At 38.3% G+C, this 19,800-nt stretch overlaps 1 protein-coding gene across 1 annotated transcript in view; it reads left to right on the plus strand.

The window, feature by feature from the left end:
* Positions 1-19,075, plus strand: part of ST8SIA4 (ST8 alpha-N-acetyl-neuraminide alpha-2,8-sialyltransferase 4) — an 86,644-nt gene extending 67,569 nt beyond the window's left edge. Inside the window, exon 5 of the mRNA XM_054031246.1 lies at positions 14,130-19,075. Coding sequence (XP_053887221.1) covers positions 14,130-14,412 — 283 coding nt within the window. The 3' untranslated portion in view covers positions 14,413-19,075. The remainder of the gene's footprint in view (positions 1-14,129) is intronic.
* The last annotated feature ends 725 nt before the right edge of the window (positions 19,076-19,800 follow it).

The raw sequence follows: 19,800 nt of genomic DNA on the forward strand, positions 1-19,800 counted from the left end.
TCTGGTCTCTTTCACTAATTGTGAATTAAGATTTGGATAAACATTAATTTGATGTGACCTGACCTGATGTGACCAGACTGAAGAAAGCTCCTAGCTCCCTCATATCCCCATCCTTGTCAACTCACACACATACATTTTCATCTCTCCTTTTTGACCGTTCGGCTGTTTTACTTTGCAGAGCTGTTTTTCTGCCTTGAAGAATTCCAAATATTTTCTTTCCTGACTTTTTGTTAATAAAAACATTTTAATCAAGTGTGATCTTAGGCCCTGATCCTGTAAATTCACACATGCTTAACAGCCTCTGTGGTATCCCTAGCCTCTGTTTGCCAGAAGCATCTAGCCTCTGGTTGCCAGAAGCTCGGAATGCGCCACAGGGGATGCATCACTTGATTACCTGTTCTGTTCATTCCCTCTGGGGCACCTGGCATTGGCCACTGTCGAAGATAGGATACTGGGCTAGATGGACCTTTGGTCTGACCCAGTATGGCCATTCTTATGTTTACTACCACTGGACTACTCACAGGAGCATATTTGAAAAGGTTTGCAGTATCAGGGTACTTAGCAAATAGAGTAAGAAAACACTAATGCTGATAATTTTCAACCAATATTAATGCATGTTTTGTTCACTATGTGTAGATACAGTCCATGTCAATCAAAAATAGATTCAACTAATTTCTGTGCTTTAAAAGAGCAAACTTGCATTCTCTGAATAATCAGTGTTCACAAAAATATTTTGCAGAAAAACTCTTTCAGGATTGTGCATGTGTGTGTGAGAAGAGAATTGAGACCAAAAAAGAATTAAATGGGGAACCTTTTGTAATTTCACAGTAACGATTTATCATTTTTAGGACCAAGAATGTGAATTGATGACTTTCTTTGGACAGTTGTTTAAAGCCAAAATCTGAGGCAACACCCAAAGCAATTAAAATACAGTTTTTGAGATGCACAGATAAAGAAACTTGTGAGGAAGATAATAATCAAGCATTACCAGGTTTATATGTACTTCAGCGTGTCCCTTAAGTGTGTGAACAGATGGTTGTGGAATGAATAAAAAGGACATGTGAGCAACATGGGCCAATCAACAATTTAGTATGTGGCACATCTGAACTTCACCACTGATGGGAAATGCCATTTCTTTGGAGAAACTAGTGAGGTAGGCACTTTCTTAAGAACATAGTGACATTGCATTAAGGAATAGAGTTCACATTCGTTGCCAGTGCTACATCAGTGGAAGACATTTGCCTGCCGACCTAGCTTCTGCTTCTCACCGAGGTGGCGTAATTATGCCGATGGGAGAGCGCTCTCCCATCGGAATAGTGCATCTTCACCAGACATGCTACAGCAGCACAGCTGCATCGGTGCAGCTTCGCCGATGTAGCATTATAGTGTAGACTTGCCCTGAGGTCCAGACAGGACACAGGCCAAATCCACAAAGGGATAGGTGTCTGGCCACCCAGTGGAATCTACAAACCCGGAGTTAGGTGCTCAGGTGAGACAGACAGGGGAACATCTAGTTTCACCAGGTTTGAGGATCCCGCTGTGGCTTAGGCATGAGATAGGTACCCAGGCCCCTATACTGAGGGATTGTGTGCATGCCCAGAGCCAAAATCATAGGTGCTTAGGGCACATCTACAGCAGAAATTTAGGCACCATTGGATTTTAGGCACCTCTGAGGGTTAGGTGGCAGTTTAGTGGGGATTGCGAGGTTCTCAATGGTACCTACTTTTTGGATTTTAGGCACCTAAGTCCTTTTGTGACTCTGGGCCTCAGGTGCTTCCTAGGAATTTTGTAATCTAGGAAATAACCTCCTTTAAGCAACTGTAATGAAGCTTTCAGCTTCTAACCATATATCTAATTGTTGTTCTGCTGATATAAAATTGTATCATTAATAATGAGTTCCTGAATTGGTTAATTATTGAGATTTTTAAGGACATGCAAGTGTTTTAGAGACTGGTTATGTTGGTAGACTAAGAAACAGGTATGTAAAATGAATCTGATATATAAAATGAATCTCTAATTTCACCCTGGAAGTAAAAGATCTGTAATCAGAATAAATGCCCACTATGAAAACTAAAATTAGAACACAAAACTAGAAATTAGTTTTGATTAACAATATACATCCTATCTAAATGGTACATTGAAAATGAGAGGTGAGATGAACAATTGAGAAATCTGAGAGCGAGCAATGAACTCCATCATATTAAAGTTTTTCATTTTGATAAAAGCAACAAAATTAACAAAACACTTAGGTGGAAACGATATAACAATGTTATCAGAAATCCTATCTAGCCAAGGCACAATAGTATAATATTGCTGAAATAAGTGAAGAATGTGTAGAGTATATTTGAGTCCTATATAGTTTAGAAAGGAGAGATTATCCACCTATGTTCTTTATAATGGTGCACACCATTATTAGAATGACTCCAAAATCTCATTAGACCAGTGGTCTGCTTTCCCTTCCTCCTGAAGCAGTAGAAGGTTTTTTTGTTGTTTTGTTTTTTTAAATGTATTTACTTTCTCTCTACTTACCTGTCTCCTGCTTCTTTCTCTCTCTCCCTTTTTGCCTACACTGCTTTTTCTTTCTTTTCCTTTTTTGCGGTTCAAAATATCAGCTGAGGAAATGATAATTGGAAGTGAATTTAACACTTTGTTCTGAGGGCAGAGAGATTTGTGGTCCTTTATTTCTGGTAATGAGTTTCAAAGCCTTAGCCTTGTTTCCAAATAAGACTTTTCACCTATTCTCAGGATCTCCATCTTTGAACTTTGCTGCTTCATAGTTCCTGAGGAATGTCAAGGGAAATCTTTGTCTTGGAAAGCATCTGCAGTACATTGGGCCAATTCCATGGAAGGCCTTGAAGATCAGCACAGAGATGTTGAATGCTGTCTTTAGCTAATAAATTTGGGCCTACTCCTGATCCTATTGCCATCAATAATAAAATTCTCATTGACTCCGTTTTGAGCAGGAGACAGATCCTTGATGATTGACTGCATTTATTTGACAGCTTCTTAAAAAATACCTTAATGTTTCCATTTTAATTGTGTTATTTACTGTGGCACAGGGTAAGATTTACACAAATTTTAGATAAGATTAACATATTTTCTTTCTAAAATAACAAATGATAATTTATCTTGTAGCACTACATTTAATGTAAAGGAAAAACAAGCTCTGTTGCTATGGCTCCACAATTACAGAGGAATAGCCAGCATACATTATTTAACCATTCCTGAAAAATACATGTTATAGCACTTTAAAAAAAAATATCTATTTAAGAGTATATATCTTAATAGTCATAACTACTCCCATAGCTTGCTATCCTTCTAATATTTTTATCTAGGAGAAAACAGTTTTGCAGCTTTTTATATGTTAGAGTCTTCTAAACATCTAGTTAGGTGGTTTTGTGATTTATCACTGGAGTTCTTAGGTCTGGTAGATTGTGGTCTAGTTTAAATGTTCACTTCCGGTATGAGGCATAACTGTTAATCACATGAATAGTTGCATGTAAGTCAGCAGAACAACTCTCATGAGGGAGGATTGCTTTCATGAGTAGAGGCTGCAGATTGAGCCTTTATCAAGACAATAATCTGTATTGTTTTTACAATGTGTGCTGAGTGTATTTAGGTCTTTTCTGAGTTAAATAACCCTAAGCTGAAATAGTTTTATGCATATATGTTGATAATTATTTAGGAGACATTCCAAGCATGTTAGTATTTTGCTCCCAGATTGTCTGCCTTTGGGTAGTTCTTAACAACATTAGTAACCAGAAAAGTTAACTTGGAAGTTTGAGGATAGAAGTATTGCTCCTACACCAAAAGCATGACATGACAATTACATAACTTTTAAGATGATCATGCTGTTCTTATTTTGAGATGTTTATCATTTTGGAGGCTGAGTCTGTACTCTTTCCGCGGAAGCATATGGAATAGATTTCTTATTAGTATTATGCGTGGCTTGCAGTTGTAAATATTGCAAAAGGAAATCATTTAGAGGCTCCTTGGAATAGTATGTCTAAGTTCATGTTGAGTTCATTTCACCTGTGCTTGAAAAGTAATATAGGATGGTATTTTGCCATTACATTTATAGTGTGACACGTGTGTTTGATCTTCTAAGAGAGATCAGTACATTATTTTTTTTAAATTCATCTAAAACTTGTTCAGCAGTGAAGTCCAAATTGAACTAGTTACTGTATCATGGGTCAGCTTGTCCATGTGGGATCTTGTCTTCTGAGCTTCTAACAATCAATTTTAATAATTAAGACTCAATTGACACTTCAGCAGCCATTATGGGATATCAGTCTATTCTGGTTGTGTTTTATTCAGCGATATATAGGCTTATATTGTGATTTTTATTTTTATTTATATATATATATATTGGTCATGTAAATTTAGCCATTTGAAAACTTCCCAAACAGATTATTTTTTAAGAATCATCGATGCACCTACTCTTCAGTGGGCTTTTTAATGTTAGTGTGGATTTACACCCTACTTTAATATACACAGTAAATTCTTGTGTGGGAGCAAGACAATGTACCTGAATGAGTAGGCTTACAACATTTTATTTTTAAACTTGCCTTTGATGTTTTTGATAGTGTACAGTTCTAGCTCATCTGGACATTCCTGAAAACATAGAGCTAAATTCTGTTCCCCTTTAAATCATAAATTCTGCAGGTCTAAATATAGACGGAATTTGTCCCAGAAGTTTCAGAGCCACCTTAAAAGGGAAAAAAAATGTTTTCAGGTGTTTCGTTTAACATGGACAGATAAAGACAGTGAGCAAGCTTCAGCTGAAATAAAGTGCAGGTAGATGACAAAGGTCATTTAAAGCTCATATTTGCAGTTTCCTAACCCTGATGCTGCTCTGCACAGGGCCATCTTGAAGGCAGTTCTAACATATGCTAGGTTATAAAGGCAAGCTAAACGCAAGTCAAAACACAGCCAGAGGTTGGTGTGGTTCAGCTGTATAGCTGTCTTTTTGCCATGCCTACTTTTCCACGGTACACTGGTTGCAGGGAGGGGTGTGTGACATAAGTGCCCGTACATCACATCTATGTCACTGGAGTATCATCCTTGTACTAAGGTGGTCTTCTCTAGATGATTGGCTAAATTTGTTCTCGGCCCAGATTACACCCCTGGAGTGCTGTAAACCAGCTACATTATAGCAGAGAATTTGGCCATTATTTTTAAGGTTGTACAAACTGAGCTTTAATATATTAGATGTTTTGTCACAGTCACTAAAACGAACATTTGAAATGTTTAAAGTTCTCCATAGTGGTGATTTAAGATGAATACACAGTCTTCTTAGCACATTCATGCTTATTCATAACAAGATATAGTGCTCCTGTAACTTGGTTGTCTTTACAGCTTCAGTCACTGATTTTTTTTTTTCCTTCATTCTGCAGAAGAACAAAAACACTATCATCAAAAGCCCAGGCTAATGGTCTTTTCATTCACCATCTGCTTTATAAACAGGAACCTAAATGTGCCTGAAAATATTTAGCAGAAACCACTTGGCACCAAGTCAGGTCAAAGAAGGAGGAAAGGGGGCAGTAGCATTGACTGAGCTCATTAAAGAGAAACTAACAGTTTGAGCAAGTGCATCTCCCTTTATTAAAGTGCATCATTACTTTTGATAAAAACAGTTGTGTCTTGTATACTAACTGCTTAAAAATGCCATACAATAAATATTGCAAATTAGCTCATAGGTAAGCACTCAACAGTGCTTCTTGTGCTCTCATTGTACAGATGTAATTGGCAACAGTTTAACCTCTCCTGAGCCCTGGTACCATGGAGGAGGAAGCTGCCTGATTCAAATGAAGAAGAGAACAAAATCTGTAGGGGGCATAGGCTGGGACCTGAAGTCCTGTGGGAAAAAATAGTATGTTGTGCTATTTTTCATTAGCCTATAACAGCATGGGCTGTACTTCAGTGGGGTTTCAGAATGCTACAGGACATGTGCCAAGAAAGTTAATGTGCCATAGTTTGATAGCCAACAGCTGATGCTGTTACATTTTTTTTTAAGTTTACTCTTGGTTTTTTAGCTATGCTGTATTTTCCATCCACAACTGAATAAAATGGTGTAAAATATATGAAATAAAATCTACCCTCACCACCATTTTCCATTTGATTTCACCCTTAATAATGTCAGTTCAGATTTTCAGCTGTTTACCTTCTCATGCAGGAATATGTAATGATTAATATGGCACAATTTTTGCTAGTCACAGTACCTCAGCATCTTTTATCTTTTATCTTACTGGGGTGAAACCACTGTGCTGAAAGGCTGTCTCAAAACTTTGCCACACTTGAAAAATGCAAGATGGTGAGGACATGGCACCATTAGACAAATCCATCTTTACATCACCTTTCCACCATGATAGGACTTCTCCAAGTCTGTTGTCCATGAAAACTTTATTCTAAGTGTGTCTGCCAGACTTGTTGCCAGTCACTCCTCTCCTAAAATCTTGTACCTGGGACTTCTGCATCATAAGTTCAGTAGAAATTATGCATTAATGTGAAGTAATAATCCTTAATGCTAAACACTGAAAATGTAAACAGGTCTCATTTATATACATATTTTTGTTGTGTTCTTTCTGATACATAAAACATTTACCTCACAAATCTTTTTAAATCTTAATATTACAAAATGCAAGGCTTTAATGGCCAATTCATCTTTCTATGTAGTATACGCTCAGTATACTAATCTTTGTTTAATGCCATTAGCCAAACAGTATTTTGCTAATGACTTCTGTTTTAAGATGACTAATCAGGATATTTAAATTGGCAAATTGCTACTATATACATCCATTTTAAGCAGATATGCAAATGCTTGCTGTTATTGCTTTTTGAGAGGCATGAGGAAGTTTGGATGGAAGTAGTTGACTTTTTCACTGCCTGTTGCAACTTTAGGCCAAGAATGGGAAAATTCAAAGGGAGAGGGTATCTTGTCATCAGGCCTATGCCTGCTGTATGCTTCCTAGGGCTCCAAAAGTCAATATTTGATGTGGATGACTTTCTCCAAGAAGGACTCTGATAATACTTCTCAGTGGGAGTAGCTGAAGTACTCAGTTAACAAGAGGATTCACAATCTGTGACAGTTCAATGGAACATGAGTTAGCAGCTGCTATGGTGGAAGAAAGGTGGGATTTCTCTGTTTCTTCAATAGCCAGGACATAAGCTTGTATTCCTTGTATTGGGGCATGTCGATATCTGTTTATGCTTTCGGTCACTGATTCACTTTCTTCCTTTGCACTTTTTTTTGTCAGAGATAATCAGAAAACCATAGAAACCCTTGGGAACTTTGGGGAAGGAGCAAATATTTCAATGCCAGAATATCAGCCGTTGTGGTTAATGATAACACTAACACTGAATGGTCATAATGACCTACTTGGTCTTCTGTTTCACGGCCTTTTGATGAGTGGAAGTAATATGCAAGGATGTTTTAGAATTTGACTGAATCCAGGAACTTCTTGTTAATAGGGCTGCTCTGTCTTGCCAGGAGACTTGGGAGGATTCTGATCTTAGCCTGAAGGAGACGACAGTCTGTTCAGGACTGGTGGTGTTTCTTGTTTTTGTTATGTCCACAGCCAGTTTGAAAATCAGGTCTAAGACGTCGATCGCTGTGAATGTAGGTCCAGAGATAACCTGTGAAAAACTAAAGATGCCTGCTGCATTTTCCAGATCCTGAGTAGAGCTGCCTTTTCCTTTGCTACTTGGAATTCTTAATCTTACAGAGAAACTATACTCTCAAACCATACTCCTAAAAATAAATAAAAAGAGGCTGTCATTATAGCTTAGATTTAACTGAATGTGTTCACAGGCAGGAAGGGAAAGGTGCAAAATGGTTATTGATCAAACAATTTTTGCAACCTTAAGGAATTTCCAAAAATTAAGCCTTAATTGATCTCATAGTGGGGCAGTTATTCTCGTCATTAACCATTTTAGTCATATAATCCAGACTAAATGACAGAGGCCAAGTAGATGAAAAGGTCTATTTTAAAATCAATTCAAACAGTGATTGGGATCTTGGCTTTGCAGAGGTGAGATGTGATCATTCCTGATTAATTACAAATCTGATTTCTAAAGAAGGCTGTAAGCTTCAAACTGCTCTAACCTTTTTATTCATTTCACATCTTGTGTCCTTTGGATCTGTATTTGAGTTGATCTCAAGCTGCAAAATTCAGCTACATATTTAAACCAACCCCATATTTTGAGTGTGAAGTTTGGACCCAGGTCTCATTTGTATGAGTGGACGAACATTTTTCTCAGTATGATTTGGATAAGAGTTTTGACAAGTAGAAGAAAGTTTCCTTGCAGGTTTTTAATTCCTACTGTAAACCCTACTAGTGATAGACTTTGGCATGCTGGGGGTGTTTTTCATCCTAGCTGTAATAGAATATTCATCTCTGTCTCTTGGAAATAACTTGTACTAATTCCTTGTGCCAAAAATACGGAACTGTCTGTATATTGCAGACTTATTTCATGAACATTTAACTCTGCCATTCTTACTAGAGTCCCCAGGCATCCGTTTTTTGACCGTAATGCCTGGTCGAAAAGGGACCCTGGTGGCTCCAATCACCCCCCTCCCCCGTGCTCCTACCCCATCCCGGAGCCCCCTCCTGCACCCTCAACCCCTCATTTCTGGGCCCACCCCACAGGCAGCACCCCCCACTGTAGCCCTCACCCCCTCCCGCACCCCAGCCCCCTGCCCCAGCCCAGTGAAAGTGAATGAGGGTTGGGGAGAACGAGGAGGGAGAGGGACTGGAGTGAATGGGTGGTGGGGCCTCAGAAAAGGGGTGGGGTGGAGGCAGGTCCTCATGGAAGGGGCGAGGCAAAGGTATTGGTTTTGTACAATTAGAAAGTTGGCAACCCTAATTCTCACATGAGTGAAATTCACCCAGGGTAAGAGGAGGCCAAGGAAGGTTCCCAACAAACAAACAAAAAACAAATGGAAGCACCTGGTTGGGCTTCTGAGGGAAAGGCAGCAGTGTAGTAAGTAAGCAGCTTAACTCTGCAACCTCCTGTATATGGAGAGCCTGCCACACCAATTCTGCATAGCCCTGCAACACCTGTTTCTGCTGAAACTAGATCCCTGGGTGCAGCTTCAGCCTATGTTGAGCAGGTATCTGTATCTGTGGCTTGAAGGTCTTGAACTGACTATTGCTCAGTCTGAAGTTGTTTTCAGCTCAGGGAGCCTAGCATTTGTTAAAACAAAACACGACAATAAAAATCGTACCAGTTGTAAAATGCTGGATCAACAGAGGGAATATCTCAGAGGTCTCTCCTGCCTAAAAATGCAGGTTAATGAAAGCATTCAGAATAACACATAGTACTCTGCAATTATCATAACCACATACCATAATATTCACTTTCTTAATTTGCTTTCATTCATACGCCTTTTAAACTAAACAGATTCCTGAGTCTTTCTCTGCTGTCTTTAAAGTGTCCATGACTCAGCCTGGAGCTGCTTTCAGTTCACTGAACCTGTCAGCTTTTTAAAACTGTGTGAGTGCAACAGGAATGATGGGGGTGGGGGAGCGGAATGGGGAGGGGGAGGGAAGGTTCTTTTTCCTTTTAAACAAAGGCCAATTTTTTCTGAGATGAAAGAACCACCGTCCAAGCCACAGCCACTTCAGAGACTCAGACTGCAAGTCTGAAAAGGTCAATTTTAACAGAATGAATATTTTTAGGATTTTGGAGTTTCTGATGCTTTTAAGACACTTTTGATATTAAAGGCTAAATTTTGCTACTCTTACTTATGTGTGTAAACACATGTATTCACACGAGGTCCCAATGTTGCTCTAAATTAATACAATCTGTGTATCTTAAAAAAACCCCAACCACACTACCATAAGTATGCACTCCAAACCAGCATTTCTCAAATGCGGCCACTAGGGGCTTTTCATGCAGTCACGAAAACCTCCTGGGTGGTGATGGGATGTGTGGAGGGCAATTATCGACCTTTCCCCCTCCCTCCCAGTTGCTCCTGCATGCACTGCCCTGCATCGCCTCTAGAGGGCAGTGCATGGACCACAATGCTGATCCCCGGTCCCAGCTGCACAGCAGTGGGCTCTGACCCCAGACTTCAGCTGTGCAGCCCCCAGCTCTGACCATACAGTACGTGCGCTGACCCCCAGCTCCGGCCATGCAGGCTCACCCCCATCGCCCTGGGCCCCACTGCCTTCCCTGGCCCCACATTCATTGTCCCTGGCTCCGCTGCCTCCTCCTGTGGCCCCCCCTCCCCCCAGGCTTAATTTGTCCTGGAGCTTGCTGAGAAAAGTAATATTAACAAACATACAAGTATCACTTTTCACAGCAGACTTACTAGCTAGCTGTGAAAAGTTTTGCCTTCATGTGTTTTCTTAAGTGAAGTTAAAGGTCATTACACAAAAATGTTTATAACTGCATCTACTTTTGCACAAGCAATTAATTTGCATATTTGTGTGTTTTAAATTGGCTAATGAGATATTTATTTATTAAACTGGATCTTTCTAAGTACAAATGATCAGATATATGTCTACATGGCCCGTTTTGCCTATGCTGTTACCTGATAATTAGAACAGCTACATGCATATTTTTGAAGAATAGTCTAAAAGACTTTGGCCCAAAGATTTGAACTATTTCATAGTCAAAGTGAACTATTTAGACATTTGTTTGGCACAGATACTTCCTCCTATCTTAGTGTTTAACTATAGCGAATGATCCTGATTAGTAGGTGCTAATCTTGAATCAGTGGTTCCCCCAGCTCTGACCACACAGTACGTGCGCTGACCCCCGGCTCCGGCCATGCAGGCTCACCCCCATCGCCCTGGGCCCCACTGTCTTGCCTGGCCCCACATTCATTGCCCCTAGCCCCGCTGCTTCCTCCTGTGCCCCCCCCCCCAAGGCTTAATTTGTCTTGGAGTTTGCTGAGAAAAATAATATTAACAAACATACAAGTATCACTTTTCACAGCAGACTTACTAGCTAGCTGGGAGGCTGTGATAAGTGATACTTGTATGTTTGTTAGTATCACTTATCACAGCCTCTTAGCTGGCTACTAAGTGTGCTGTGAAAAGTGATATTAACAACGATACAAGTAGTATTTTTATTATTGAGTCTGCAAAAAAAACCTACATAAATAAATTACAATGATTTGGATGCGTGTATAAGCATATGTATTTGTTTTTTTCCTAAAGTTAATTAAGTGTTTTAGAGAAAAGTATCAGCACGGCAAGAGCTGGTGGCCACACTCTGAGATGACCAAAAAATGTGTTGTGAGAACCTTTGCTCCAAACAGTAATAATACTTAACCCTTACAGAGTGCCCTTTACCTCTTCAAAGTGCTCGACAAACCTTAACTAAGTGTTTGAGCAAGCATGAGGCCAGTCCTTACCAAGCCACTAATACGCCAAAACCTTATTTAATGAATATGGCCATATTTTTCAGAACTAGGTGCCTAAAGATAGGAAGACGGTGAAGATTTTCAGTTAGATTCCTAATTCCCTTTGACTTTCCATGTAGTCCACCCAACTTCCATTTGTGTCTTTGAAAACGCCCCCTGGTTCCTAAAATCCATATTTAGGTACCTATGTAAAAGTGACCTGATTTTCAGTGGAGCGAGCAAACGTAATCCCATTAACTTCAGTGGAATGTATGGATATTCAGCATAAAAATCAGACCACTTTTGTTTGTTTCAATTAATAATAAAACTTAACTCTTGTTTAGCACTTTTCATCCAGAGATCCCCACATGTTTTGCAAAGGAGGGTAAATGTCATTAGCCCAGTTTTATAGATGGGGAAACTTTAAAGTAAATCTATATGAGCAAGACAAAATGTAACTCTTGGTCTGCAGTTATGAGAGCTGTGCAGTACTGTTATGCCTTGCACTTCATGTTTTCATTCACTTGTTTTTTAGGCAAGAATGAGATGTGAAACAGCCTCTGTGCTTGTCAAAGGTTCAGTGTAAGGCTGGTCTGCTTGGGTAGTAGAATGGCAAGCTAGTGTGGAGGTAAAGGTTTATCATTAGAGAATAACATGCTGTCTTCATTGTTCAATGGACGGAGCAGGTTATCTGAAATGTTTTTCAGCACCTGCTTGCCTTGAGAGCTTGTTAGAATTTGGAACTCAAACTCATGTGCCTGGCCTCTCTTTAACCTGGTGTTAATATAAAAATTAATATAGCTTAGAAGAAAATAAGTTGACCTAATGAGTCATTGTCAGTGTAGCTGTAGCTCTATCTTAATGTTATGTGGATTAGTTCCATTGGCCCTAACAAAAGTGTTTCCTTTTTCATAAACCTGTGAATTGCTGGCACATCCATCTCTTAAAAACAGACTTTGGCAAACCTGAATAGAACCAAGAAAATAAAATTCTGTCAAAACATGGTTCAACTCAGTGCCTTCTCCCAGAATACAGTTCCCTCAGTTTATTCAAAATGTACCAGAAAACAGATGTGAATGGTCTTCCAATGGAGTGTCATCAGTCAGGATTTCTTTTTGGCACGCAAGAAAAAAAGCCTAAATTTAGCTGATTCTTCACATTCTTGTGTTTCTTTCTCTGTCACTCCTTGCATCAACTTTCGCAGTTGAGAGGCTCTATCTCATTGCCAACATATGCTTAAAAAAAACTGAGAAACCTGTGATTAATGACATCCAGAACTAAGCCTGCCAAGATGTATGTTTGTCTCTGTTGCGTTTGGAAGGAGAGCTTGCTGAAAACCAAAGAAACAGTGTAACTACAACACTGCACAGTATTTTAGATTAGAAATTAGATACATCACCTTTTGGTAACATCTTGATTTCGCGCACAGATTTGTCTATCAAGTCTGCAAAAGCATGTTCAGATTTATGAGGGTTTTGTTAGTAAGTATAAAGATATAGATCAAGGATAGAGGTAGTTCATTTTAATGGTGAATTTATAAAAAAAGTTGCAATCCTTGTGATGGGGAAAAGGAATAGTCTCAGATTTGTAGTAAACATGCAAACGAGTTAAAGGGTCAGATTACTTTAATAAAAATGTCCTTTATTTTTCAATGAAACAATGAATCAGATTTTACAAAAATACAGTTTTGCCTTCATGTGTTTTCTTAAGTGAAGCAAAAGGTCGTTACACAAAAATGTTTATAACTGCATCTACTTTTGCACAAGCAATTAATTTGCATATTTGTGTGTTTTTAATTGGTTAATGAGATATTCATTTATTAAACTGGATCTTTCTAAGTACAAATGATCAGATATATGTCTACATGGCCCGTTTTGCCTATGCTGTCACCTGATAATTAGAACAGCTACATGCATATTTTTGAAGAATAGTCTAAAAGACTTTGGCCCAAAGATTTGAACTATTTCATAGTCAAAGTGAACTATTTAGACATTTGTTTGGCACAGATACTTCCTTCTATCTTAGTGTTTAACTATAGCGAATGATCCTGATTAGTAGGTGCTAATCTTGAACCAGTGGTTCCCAAACTTTTCCATACCATGACCCATCTCACAACAAAAAAAAAAAAAACTTAAGGCCCTGTCTCATTAAGAAAGAGGGTGTAGTTGTTACCCTCTGGACCTGTTAACAATGCCCCTGAGGGTGGCAGTCCCCATCACCTAGGTAAACTGGTATTCTAGGTCTTCCCCTCATCTAATGTCTATGAAATAATGTAAAAAGAGTGTCTTTTCAAAATTAATGAAATCTCCTTTTATAGCTTTTGGAGCTGGCAGTTCCAGAACTCAAGTGGTTACTGCATTTTGTCTTGGAATTCCTAACTCCTAGTATACAGCTGAGCCAATGTAAAGCTTCAGTTCAGGAGCAATACCTTGTGTTGGTCAAGGCTTCAACTTCCTCCTCCAAAAAGAAAGTTAACCCCTTTTAAAAACTTGTGAACTCCTTTCTCACACAAGTGAGCAGTTACCTACACAGGTCATACCACTGAAAATTAATGGAACTACTTTTGCAAGTAACTGCTCACCATTTTGCCCTAAAGGAGAAGAAACCAGCTAATCTGTATATATCTATTCCAAGGAAATGAATGAAGCCCATAAAAACATGCATGAAAGAAAAATAATGTATATAATGAAGATAAACGAAGTGCATTTCACAAGTTTTGTTTACAAGGAGTTGTATGTACATTTCATGACTTGTCTTTTTCTTGTTTGCTTTGTAGTTACTGGCTGACAAACAAGGTCCACATCAAACGACCCAGCACCGGTCTCCTCATGTACACGCTCACTACCAGATTTTGTGATGAAATTCACCTGTATGGGTTTTGGCCTTTCCCAAAGGATTTCTATGGAAAACCAGTCAAATATCATTACTACGATGATCTAAAATATCGATACTTTTCTAATGCCAGCCCTCATAGGATGCCATTAGAGTTTAAAACTTTGCATATGTTACATAACCAAGGAGCACTGAAATTAACAACAGGGAAATGTGTACAGCAATAAAGCACATGTAAAGTACAATATAAAGTACAGAATAGTCACTTCATCATAAAGATGTTGTGAAAAGGCAATGGGATCCAACAGAGGATATATTTCAATACCCACTAAGCCATTGGGAAAAGGAAGCTTACCTGAAGTCCATGACCAGCTGTAAAGTGCTATAAAACTAAGATATCTTGACTGCAAGGGTTCAAGTAAGTGCCACTTTCACTAAGAACAAAGCTTGAATGTATAATCAGTAGTGTTTACAAGATCCAATGATGCATTCATCGTCAATTAAAGAAGAAGCAAATAGTCCATTTAATGCTGACTTGCCACCACAAAATTGAGCAGCTTATAGAAGAAATACCCAACAGATGGAATCTGTCCTTGGGGAAATAAAACAGCCTTCGTCATCAGAAATCATGGTGGAATTAGTGGAGAAAGTGATGTCCATAAGATTAAATAGAGCAAGTAAATGCCTTCAGTCAGGGGACTGTTTGACCTTGTATTATAACCTCATTGTTTTGTTGGTGTTTTTTCTGATTGCTGTTTTATTCATTTGGGTATTGGAATCCTTAAAGGATTTTATGAGGACAATAGGAACAATTAAAAATAAAATCTTCAAAGAGTTGTATTTGAAGAAATAAGTTCTTATTGGGGGGAAATCAAATACTTAAAAAGTATTTATGTTGTATCCTGCTGTTGCACAACTCTAAACCTCCAGATTGCTTTTTTTAACTACGGTTGTCAGTACCAGCTAAACAGAACCACTATGAGATTGGTAATTTTGAGCCATTCTTAAGGAAAAGTTTCTGTTACTTGCCAACTGGAGAGGACGTACTTAATAAGAAGGTGCCCTTACATTTGGTACCAAAGATTACACTGATTTTTTTGTATACAAATACCTTTGTTTTTCTTTTCATGCAGAAAACGTACATTTAGTACTGTGTTGCTGTGCTGCTGAAGGAAAAATGTTTCTGGGTATTGTTGTTTACTGCAATATATGTTGCCTACTTTGTTTGAATGAAGAGCCTCAAACAAATTCCCTAAGCTGACTTTGTCTCAAGTGATTTGTTCTTTAGAAATATCCAAATTGTTTTTATTCCATGCACTTAAACATGAGTGTGGTTTTTATTTCCATTGGAGCAAAATTCAGTTTTTAATTAATGTAATAAAAACATTATGACATAGTCAATGGGAGGTTTTAATTATTTGGAATCTGTTTTCTTTTAACCAAGATGACAAAGAATTAATGTAGCAAAATTTTGCAATATGTAATATCCCTGTCATATTGGAATGGGTAAAAAAAACTGAATGGAAAATAAAGCATAAATTGAACAGAGTCCTTTTTAAATCTAAATTTCTCACAGTGTTGGACAATATACCTGTCTTGTATCAGTCTAACATGTTGATAAGTAACTGATGCAAATAGCACATTGTTGTATTATTCCAATATCAGTTCTTTACTTCCAAACCTCATTCATTCATTTTATTATTCAGAATAACTGCTCTTGTCCTGTACTTGTCCAAGAAAGAGATTTAGCAGTGGCAGAAGGAGAATCTTCAGGATCTAATACAGAAGAGTCTGTAGTACCATTTCTTAGTCTGTTCATATCACAGACTTGGGTAATTAGAGTGATTGAATGCTTTGGAGTTAAGTAAAATCAGAATATTTCCTTTTTAGAATGTGTATATCAGGAAACTTAACACCTGACACATGAGCAAGGATGCACCTATTTAAAAAGGGGAAGAGCTAGTTTAAAGAACTTTACTCACACCTTGGTAGAGGAATGACTGTAGCCAAGTGAAGACCCCCTTGATCCCAACTGCTGGTCTTGGACGTGATGGTTCTAGTGGAATGAGCTCCATATCATACTTTCACTCTGATTGCTCCCTAATGACAGTGGGGTCTGAAGCCTGATTATGTCTCCAGTCATGTGTGTCAGGCTCCAGAACTAGCATTTAAGAAAGTTCTAAGAGCATATCTTTGCCTTGTTGACTAACTCCTCCTTCCTCCCCCCTGCATCTATACAACACATGGTGGGTTTTAGCCCTAAAGGATAAATTTTGTTCCTAATTTGAGGGTCCAGGATTCATTACACATGGCAGGGGAAAGTCTATGATCATGCAAGTCCACTAGCCAGACTCCCCTCAGAGGAGGACACAGAACTTATTACTGCAGCTAACAGACTGAGGTTTGAAGGCACAGCTGTCCATCTCATAGACATAATCAACATTTCTCTCCTGCCCCCACCAAGCTTTCCTGTACAACACTTGTTTGCTTTGGCTTTGTGCTGGGGTCCAAGATTTGGCCTACATGATCATGGATTAATACCTTTTTTGTTTTGTTTTTTTATTCCAGAAATCATAGGGGAATCACTTAGAGCTACTTGGCAGCACTGAATGGAACATTTTTAACTTGGGTTTGAAAAACTGCAAAACTGTGTAGGGTAAACATTAAAGATTTGCATTTTAAAACAAATATGGATGATATCCTTGTTAACGGTAAATATGAATGGAGGTTGTCTTGTTCCATCCATTATTTATAGAATGATTGACTGTCCACTGAGAGATTTACTGATATCCATCTCAGAGAAGCTCAGAGTAGTGCCTTTTTAGCTTATTCACATACCTTTATTACTACATACTTTGTGGTCTGTGAATTTGGTCTCCCTGTTGAGATGGCAGAGTCTACAATCAAAAAAGGGCTTCCTCGTGGATTAAAACTGTTTTTTTTCTGCCCCATCTCAGGAAACTTTTTAATACTCCAATATGAGTTGAATGAAGATAGAGAAAGTTCAAAGTAGATGGACATGCTTTATTTCCCATTGCACAAAAAAAGAAAAATAAATTGCCTTTTTAGTAGACTTAGGGAAACCAGTGAGACCTAGAAACAGAATAGTAGATGAGTTTTTTTTCTGTTCAGATTTTAAATTCAGCAGATGAAGATTGGGGGAAGTAGGCAGAATATGAATGAATATTTAAAAGATATACATGAGCCTATTTTGCAGTGTTCACATCTAGTTCTGTTGATGAAACTGACCCCAGTGCAGAAACCACAAACAAACCCAGTAGCTCAATGTAATGTAGGGAGATTCTTTGGTACACTGAAGAGGGGGATTCCCAGTCCTGTGTCCATTACTGCAGCCACCTTCTCCATGATACTGTATCTCCCTTTGTGAAGGTCAATATCCGGTAAATCATCTCCACATCAGCAGATCCATGGATGCCAGCCCATCCCTGGCCTGCCATGCCCTGCTCCTAAACACTGCTGCACGAGGATTACAAAGCTGATGTCCATAATGTACAGGGCTGCCCCTGGACCTCCATTCAAATTCCCCAAATCCTCCCCTCCCTTAACAGTGAAATCACACTGCTTCCACTATGTGACCCTCTTTTTCCTGTAGAGGTTGATGAAGGATTGGCCTCATAGAACTTATGTGGAGGTTTAAATAGGTCATAGGGCCTATGCAGGGGAATGGATTTCACTGTGTGGTTCTTCAACTCACAGTACAACAATCTAGCTCAAATCTGCATAGCAGCTTTGGATGAGTTCTGTTGTTTTCATCTCCCCACACTGCTTACAGAACTGCTAATATAAACATCCATTGTAATTATTGCCCAACACTTATCGCTGACTTATGTTAACTAGAGAAAATAATGGACAAGTCGCCCGCGTGCTATAATGATACCTGATTTGGTGGAGAAATGAAACTGGGCATCAGATTAAGCCGCTTATGAATGAGGAATGGTCTCAAATGACTGACTTCTTCCTACACAAGATGTAGCAATCACCAGTAATGATTCTAGCAAATATGTTTAAAAAAGAATAATAATTGAAAACAAAATTCTGGAAACTGTCTGTTATGTTGCCAGAATCTTGAGGCAGATCTACAGTGAGACAAAGTTAGCAGAGGAATTCGTTTTCATTCAGACACATTTGTTGTAAATGATTTATAAACTAGTATTTTCACATTTCTTTGGCAGGGACCCTCTCTCCTGTGGTTTAATGGAGAATAATGGATAATATATTTGCTTGTTAAGTTTGCAGCTTTGGGCCAGTTCTCCCTCTCCCACTCCCCAAGTCTAACATCTACTGAATGTGTCCAGCCTTGAAAGGGTTTGGGCAATTTGATGTGTTTTGCAAACTGAACCACAATTAATAAATCCTACCCTGAAATAAACTTCTCATTAAAAATAAAATCAACACACTCATTAGGATGACGACTTGTTTGAATTGACTGCAATTTGCAGATAAATAAACCTGTGGGTTCAGTACATTTTTTTTCTTTTTAGGGTCTGATCCTGTGAAGTGCAGAGCGCTCGTTGCTCTCATTGAGTTCACTGAGAGTTGAAGTGCTCAGAACAAATAGGCGCCTAGCCTCTTGCAGGATTTAAGCTTTATATTGCACATTAAATTTTATTGTTTTGAAGATATGCTACTTTGTGTAGGGAAAAGCACAATTGTTCTAAATGTATATAATAAAGGAAGAGAGTTTATGGAGTAGAGCATTTCTGCACAGTACTATTGCTACTGAGCAATCACAATACCATTTGTGTAGTTTACAGTGTTAAGATGTATTCTGTCAGACTTGTCCTCTAATATTATTTTATGTACAGCATTTGGGTATTACTGTTTTATTATTTGTATAACTGTAAAATAAATTAAACAATTTTCATTTTTTTTCTGTTACTTTCTTATACCGTGTTCCTATGTACTACAATCAGTCTTGAGGTTTTTTTCCACAGGTTTTTCAAATTAGTCTTAATATGTTGCAATACAAAAATCCTTTAAAATCTATCATATGTCAGGACTTAAGGGCTAGAAAAACTAATCAAACATGGCCAGATTTAATATTTACAGACAGGTTAGAATATACTAGGGATGAAATCCATAGGGTTATGTAGGAATTAACGCAGTTCTATAAAAGTTACTGTAAAAACCCCTGGAGTTAATAGCAAATGTTATCATTTGCCATTGACTTGTAAGTTATACAAATAGAGAGTTTATATCCTTCCTATGGAATTGTATAGATTTAAAAAAAAATCTATAAAAAGTACTGTTCTGTAATAAATTTGATCATCTGTTTCCATAATGGTAGATTCAACTTGCACACACTGCTGAAGCCTGGGCATATTTGAAAAAGCCATGAAAATCAATATTTTGCAGAGCTCTACTGTTTTCCACTGCATAGAAGTCGGATGTCCTATTTTACTGAATCCAGCCCATAGTCCTATAATATTACTGGGATTGTTTAAATGATGGTCAGTTTTTATAGGGTCAGTGGTATTGCTTTAATTACCCTTCCACTATGAAGATGTATGCATACCAGATTATATAACAGTACCATGATATATGCTTGCACTGTAATGAAGAGCTACTTACGCTCAGTATTCTGATCTGTTTTC

Source organism: Malaclemys terrapin, chromosome 6 (genome assembly GCF_027887155.1).
Source record: "Malaclemys terrapin pileata isolate rMalTer1 chromosome 6, rMalTer1.hap1, whole genome shotgun sequence".
NCBI lineage: Eukaryota > Metazoa > Chordata > Testudines > Emydidae > Malaclemys > Malaclemys terrapin.